The following is a 7550-nucleotide window of genomic DNA, read 5'->3' as shown; positions in this document are numbered from 1 at the left end:
TGTGTGTGTGTGTGTGTGTGTATATATATATATATATATATATATATATATATATATATATATATATATATATATATATATATATATATATATATATATATATATATATATATATATATATATATATATATATATATATATATATATATATATATATATATATATATATATTTCTGCCATGTAGCTGTTATTCAATATTTGACTGAATTTGTTATACTTCACAGCACAAGTTAAACATTTGGGTTAGCAGGAAAAATTAGGCTTCATCTCCAATAGGGTCCAATAGTTTGGAAACAAATGTTTGGAAATTGGCAAACACGTGTAAATAGGAAATATTGTAACAAAGCAACCTTAATTTTTTTTAAACATGTCATCTATTTCCAAATCTTCCACTTACAGGAATGTCTTTATAAAGAGGTTTCCAAGACCATCCATACCTTCTCCGTGAGGTTATTTCTCCCCTTTTTGTACCCCAAATGTTTAAATTGTTTTACAATTGCAATTGGGCTGCCTCTTTTTGCAACCCTGCCCTTGTAAAACTCTGCGGGCCTCTTATTCTAACCTGACCATCCAGCTGCTCTACCGTGTCATGGTGCTCTAGATTTCCGTTCCGCTTCTAAAGAGTCCCGTTGAAAGTTGCGCCAACAGATGCCGTATGAGGGTCAAACAACAGGATGTTGTAAATGCCCAACTGCTGCGGGCTTTTCAAATGTATATGCTAATAGGTATGCTATCAGCACACAGCTGTAAATGCAAATAACAAGTCTGAAGCAGGGTATTTTTTATGGCTCTTTAACCACCTTCTGTATTGCAACTGGGCAACTCCTGGCTGGTTCCAACATGAAAAGCAAATCGCTTACTTCACTAAACCCATCAGAGCAATAATGGCACAGAACGGAGGAGATGCTGTGGCTGATTGAATTGAGGCTTTCAACTAAAGAGGGACTCCTGTGACTGTCACCCTAAAATGTCCATACAATTAACGGCTAGAAAGAGCAAAGCAGACAGAGAGTGTGGCCACGCTTCGTAACAAATTATTGAAAGCTAACACAATCAATATATGTTCCAAAAGAAAAAAAATAAAGATGGTCTGTAGCAACTTCACTACTGAAATTTATTTTTACATATTACCCACTTTGGAAGACATTAAAACAATAAGGGAAATGACAAAAACCTTTGTTAGTATCAAACAAAAAGAAAGCCCTTTTAATTTAAACAGAACTGTCCATCAAATAAGTCAATATATGTTTGCCAGCAAAGTATTACATTCATGATATTTAAGCTGAAGATCAGCTGCTTTAAAAATAATTAGATTATCTATGTAAACTACCCATCATCAAATTTACTATTTAAAATTCAGCAACTGTTTATTCTCACAACTGCATGCACTCTGTCAAAAACAATAAATGCAATATTAAAAAGATTATTTCTCTTGTAATCAATTATAAAGAGAAAAGGCCTTATTTCGACTCCCGCTCTGGTTTCTCCTTCCAGCACAAATCACTACATTTTGACGGTTGCTTAAAAATCTGCTTTAATCTGATTTTTAAGAACACTTTCTTATCCGGGTCTTAAGAGGTTTAGTGGAGCTTATGTCCATGGAAGTTTAAAGTGGACCCTGTTATAGTTCAGGAATGATTATTTGAACACAAAGCAAGAAGAAAAAGAAAGAAATGCTTTTAGTCACAAGGTTCTTTCCTAATAAAATATATACGTTTCAAGTGATAGGCTTTAAGCAGATGAGCAAGCTACTATTGAATAATATGCTAATTATATATATTTAATTTACAATGCACTTACTGGAAGATTTTTCTTTTATGTGGCTCTTTTCATAAAAACAGTTTTTTATGAGAGAGAAGGGAAAAATCATGTGGACTCATGTATGCATATATCATACAGTATTTGTCAACTCAATGTTAAGAAAAAAAAAGTTGAATAACTTCTGCTATCATATATTTATAATATATATATGGCTGTTACAGATCTCAACACATACTTTTTGATGCAAAGCTATTAATAGTGAGGCTTTCAGTGGAAAAGACAGCTGATAATAGGCACTTTTAACAAAATTAACCACATAAATTCAAGAGAAATGTTAACAAAACTTCCCAATGTTTATTTTGTTTCTTCCGGCTGAACAAACACTATTATAAATTCTGATATTCATGTTTTCATATTTAAGCTATCAGGATTACCAAGATAATAGGAGAAAGATTGAGATGGCTTTAGGTAAATTTCAGCTCCAATTCTACCAATGCAGATTTAGTCCATAAGACTTTTACTGTGTCCTGATTTAACTTCTTGGGAGTTAAGAAGTTAATGATTAGTTTAGCACGTGAAAGCAGATTCTAAAGATGCAATAGCATGTATTCTTCATGGGTCAAATAAGGGTATAGGACAAATTATTTATTAAATATTAATCCCAAATAAAGAATTAGGATCAGCTAATTTCCAGAATTTCAACATCTTGCATTTAACTGAAAGATTCTAACCTGTTAAACTTTGAATCAACATAACTTAACACTACTTTTTTTTAATTTATCTGTAAAGTATGGCTTAATATTTTAGTGCCTGTACTAAAAAATGTTGTACATACAGCACAAACAATAAGCAATATCTTGTATTCAAAATATGGAAGGAAAGGGAAGAAAAATCAAAATTAAAGAAATATGTGAAATAGGATCCTAAAAAGCCTCACGGTGCTAAAACAAGTCAATTTGGTTTAGATAACTTGCAACATTTGTCCAGTATTAGCAGAGTAATAATAGAGTATAATCAGAGTATACTGATTATACTCTATATAAATAAATGATAAAAAGGGACAAACATAATTGTTCTTGATGTAATTCATGAGAATTCAATAGTCTTTACATTTTAGTGATTGATGAAAGAAATGTCCTTCTGGGTTCGGCTCCAAGTGTGGAAAAAGACACTGGAGACATGGAGGCTGCTTGGAAAGATGGTTTATTGTTGGACAGGACCACATGGCTTGAGCCCTGAACAGAAAAGGTGATCACATGCTTCAATGTTGGTGGAGAAGAAGAGAAGGGCTGAGGGAGGGGCTTGCTAGGCTTTTTATAACCTGTTCAGTCCCACCTCTCTGTTTCCTGATCCTGTGTAAGACATGTATTCTGATTGGTTGTCAAGACTCCCATAGGGCCATGCAACTCTCTGGGCTGTGTTTTGAATCCAGGTTTAGTTGAGTTCTCAGATGCCATGTGGTCAGTTCAGTAAAGGGCCAATGTTATCATGCCTTTACTCCCATCCCCCCCTGGGGCTGCAGTGGAGAAGTCTTTATTATGTAAAGTGGACTAGCTTGGCCTTCTTAATGGCCCATTAACAGTGGGGATGGGCAGGAAGCTACAGGCAGCTATTCTGTCTTTTAAAACATGTTTCGTTCGTTTCATATCCCGAGAAATATTCTGCCTTTTCAATATTTCCTAGGATATTTCATTTTTCTGGGAGAGGGCTGGATGATAACTTCCCACATGATAAAACAGGAATATATAGTGTTTCTCTGTTTAAAAAAAACCTGGATAATAACACAAGAGGGAGGGGCACAACAATATATTGTCATGTGGACAGCCACCCTAACATGGCTTCTGTAACCATTAGGAAGAATTCTTTTAGGACTGAAGTTTCAGCCAATGTATCCAGGGGGCATCAACTTAATTAATTAAAAGCAGCTACTGTATAAGAAAGCAAAAGAAAAGCTACTGTATGAGTGTTACTCTTTCCAACCCATCAGATGTTGGGAAAGAAATATGTAACGGGGTCAGGGCTCCATTTATCTGTCAGTATAATCACTCTTTGGATTTGATCAGGGCAGGATCAAATTGGATGTAGTAAGGGAGGCAAAAAAAGAAAAATCAAATTTTAAAATGGACAGAATCTGGCCAGAAAAAGCTCTTCCCCAAATTCTGCCAATGCCTCATTAAAAAGGGGTGTGTGTGTGTGTGAATCAATAGATGAGTCAGTTCAAAATATTGCCGAGTCCTCCATTCTATGCCTCCCCATCATATGTACAGAGCAGAGATGGTATTTTGCCGTTTCGCACCGGTTCGGGTGAACCGGTAGTGGCGGTGGCAGGAAGCTCCGCCCACCCGCCATCACGGACACTCTGTGCATGCGTAGAAGCTTCTGTGCATGCTCAGTAGCGCTGCGTGCGTGCGAAGCAAGCACATCGTTGTGCACGTTGTTCCCTGTTTTATTGTGAGCCTCCCGGAGTCCTTCGGGAGTGGGCGGCATACAGAACTAATAAAACAATAAAACAAACAAAGACGTTTCCAGTTCCGAACCGATAACGAAGGTAAAAGGATTTCATGCCTGATACACAACAAAGAAGTAATATCCATCTTTTCTTTTTCTTCCTGAACATGTATGGCTATACACCAACAAAATTAATAGGGGGAAATGCAGGTTTCTCCAATGTTCAGTGCTAATAAAACTGGTTGAGTACTGGGAAAGTTCTCCCTACCTTGCTATTTACTCAAAACCAAGTCCCGCTGTGTCAACGGGCACAAATTGCCAATCAAGACGATCCTGCATTATCCATTTAGAGGGCAACAATAATGCCAACTTAAACTTCAGATTAATCTTAGCAATAGCAATAGCAATAGCAGTTAGACTTATATACCGCTTCATAGGGCTTTCAGCCCTCTCTAAGCGGTTTACAGAGTCAGCATATCGCCCCCACAGTCTGGGTCCTCATTTCACCCACCTCGGAAGGATGGAAGGCTGAGTCAACCTTGAGCCGGTGAGATTGGAACCGCTGAACTGCAGATAACAGTCAGCTGAAGTGGCCTGCAGTACTGCACCCTAACCACTGCGCCACCTCGGCTCTTGTAGGTGTTGCTACTTCCGTGGTACATGCTTTGGCATATAGCAGAAAATAATTTATCTTAAACACATCAGGGAGAGATGCGCGCAGACAGAACTTGCCTTTAGCTACTGTCTAATGGACTAAAAGATTATTAGCATTTTAATACAGCTAGTCCTTGACTTACAACAGTCCATTTAGTGACCATTCAAAAGTTACAATGGCACTGAAAAAAAGAATGCCAATGGGAGAAGCCCGATTCACTTAACAACCAAGTTATTAACTTATCAACTGCAGTGAGGCACTTAACAACTGTGACAAGATCGTAAAATGGGACAAAACTCACTTAACAACAGAAATTTTAGGCTCAATTGAGATTCATAAGTCAAGGACTATCTGTAACGGCATTATCTTCTTTGCCATGTGGAAAAACATATATTATTTGATCAGAGCAAAGTAAGTTCCCATTGAAAGAAACTAGAGGTGCAGGATTCCACATTATTATTTTTTAATGTATCATTTAATTTATCATTTATTGGGAAGGGTGGGATATTACCATGTTTTGCTTGTTACCGTGAGCCACTAGGGGTCTGTTTTCCTCGCACCAGGATATAAATCGGATTAATAAAAGCTCTCCATAAAATCATAGTTACTTTGACTTGGTAGAACGAGTTATTAACTAACACCGCAAGAAAGACTTAAATGCAAGGGATTTAAAAAGAAATACTCCCACAGCAAACTATAAAAAAGACTTGAGTTTAAAATGCTATGTAAACCATCCTCACATGTGTCCCAAAGATACTTATTTTTTTCCCAAAGAGGCAACTGGATTTTCTGGTTTTGCTTTAAAGAAGTTTCGCTTCTCATCCAAGAAGCTTCTTCAACTCATCCAAGAAGAAGGCGAAAAAGCTTCTTGGATAAGAAGTGAAACGTCTTCAAAGAAAAAGAAAAAAAATCCAGAAAGTCCAGTTGCCTCTTTGGGGACAACCATGATCTGAATGACTGAGAATCTCCAAAGATATCCTGAGATGTGGTTTGGAGCCCACGGTGTGCAGCTTGGCGCCAATATGCGAATCTAATGCCGAGTGGCTGAGCCCCAATAAACCCTGGTTTACTGAATGATAGTAACAGATCGGCATCTGCAATTGGTGGTATGGGTTCAGAGGTGGGTTCCTACCAGTTCGCACCTATTCAAATCTACCGAACAGGTTAGAAGAGGTTCCACCAGTGGACCCGGAAAGCAGGCCACACCTACAGAAGAGGTTCCAAAATTTTTTGAAACCCACCACTGACACACACACACACACACACACACACACACACACACACACACAGACAGACACACAGAGAGAGAGAGAAAGAGAAAGAAAGGAAGATAAAGAAAGAAAAAAGAAAAAGAGAGAGAGATGAAAGAAAAAAAGAAAAAAGGGACAGAGAGACAAAAGGAAGGAAAGAGAGAGAGAGAGAGAGAGAGAGAGAGAGAGAGAGAGAGAGAGAGAGAGAGAGAGAGAGAGCGAGCACATGGCCGGCAAGCCACTCCCATAAAGGAGGCCACACCCACAGAGTAGGTTCCAAAAATTTTTGAAACCCACCACTGCCACACACACGCACACACACACACAGACACAGAGAGAGAAAGAGAAAGAAAGGAAGAAATAAATAAATAAAAAAGAAAGAAAAAGTGAGAGAGAGATGAAAGAAAAAAGAAAAAAGGGACAGAGAGACAGAAGGAAGGAAAGAGAGAGAGAGAGAGGAAGAAAGAAATAAATAAAAAAGAAAGAAAAAGAGTGAGAGAGAAATGAAAGAAAAAAAGAAAAAAGGGACAGAGATATAAAAGGAAGGAGAGAGAGAAAGAAAGAAAGAAAGGAAGAAATAAATAAATAAAAAAGAAAGAAAAAGAGTGAGAGAGAGATGAAAGCAAAAAAGAAAAAAGGGACAGAGACACAAAAGGAAGGAAAGAGAGAGAGAGAGGGAGAGAGAGAGAAAAAAAACACATGGCCAGCAAGCCACTCCCACCAGGTCACATGGCCGGCAAGCCACTCCCACCAGGTCACATGGCCTGCAAGCCACTCCCACCAGGTCACATGGCCAGCAAGCCACTCCCACCAGGTCACATGGCCAGCAAGCCACTCCCATAAAGGAGGCCACACCCACAGAGTATGTTCCAATTTTTTTTTGAAACCCACCACTGTATAGGTTGCACAAACCCCACCCGCGCCCTTTCTCGAAGAGCTCCCAAGCCTGCAGAAAGAGAGAGAGAGCGAGGTTACCACTAGCAGGACCTGCTCGGTCGGCAGCGTTAAGGAGGAGTTGATGGGGGGGTTGTTTTTGCACCCCCAAAATGCCTCGGAGCCCGTTGCTTGCAGGCCTCCCACTTACTTTTTCACCGCTTCTCTAGATCCAGGAATGGGGACTCCGCCTCCGTCGCCTCCGCTGTCGTAAAGCACCCCGCTAACATCCAACAGCACCCCCTCGGCGCCCGCTAAGACGGCACCCCCACCAGCCATGCCGGATAAGCCCCGCCCCCGCCTCACCTGCCACTTCCCGAGGCCCCGCCCATCCTTACTGGCCGCGAAGGCTCCTGGGAAATGTAGTTGTCGCTCAATGCCGGCGGAGCTTACTGTATACCAGTGTTTCTCAACCTTGACAACTTGAAGTCCTGTGGACTTCAACTCCCAGAATTCCCCCAGCCAGCTATGCTGGCTGGGGGATTCTGGGAGTTGAAGTCCAC

General features: G+C 39.6%; 1 protein-coding gene across 3 annotated transcripts in view; it reads right to left on the bottom strand.

The window, feature by feature from the left end:
- The window catches only part of LHPP (phospholysine phosphohistidine inorganic pyrophosphate phosphatase), a 170824-nt gene extending 163492 nt beyond the window's left edge, over positions 1-7332 (bottom strand). For all 3 annotated transcript variants that reach the window (XM_087725949.1, XM_087725950.1, XM_087725951.1), the window contains exon 1: positions 7199-7332. In XM_087725949.1, coding sequence (XP_087582075.1) covers positions 7199-7326 — 128 coding nt within the window. In that variant the 5' untranslated portion in view covers positions 7327-7332. The remainder of the gene's footprint in view (positions 1-7198) is intronic.
- Positions 7333-7550: the final 218 nt, after the last annotated feature.

Source organism: Thamnophis sirtalis, unplaced genomic scaffold (assembly GCF_051295495.1).
Source record: "Thamnophis sirtalis isolate CommonGarterSnake01/CBP01778 unplaced genomic scaffold, rThaSir2_p1.2 scaffold_11, whole genome shotgun sequence".
NCBI lineage: Eukaryota > Metazoa > Chordata > Lepidosauria > Squamata > Natricidae > Thamnophis > Thamnophis sirtalis.
Note: the sequence above shows the minus strand (reverse complement) of the source record. Positions and strands in the feature narration are given on the sequence as shown.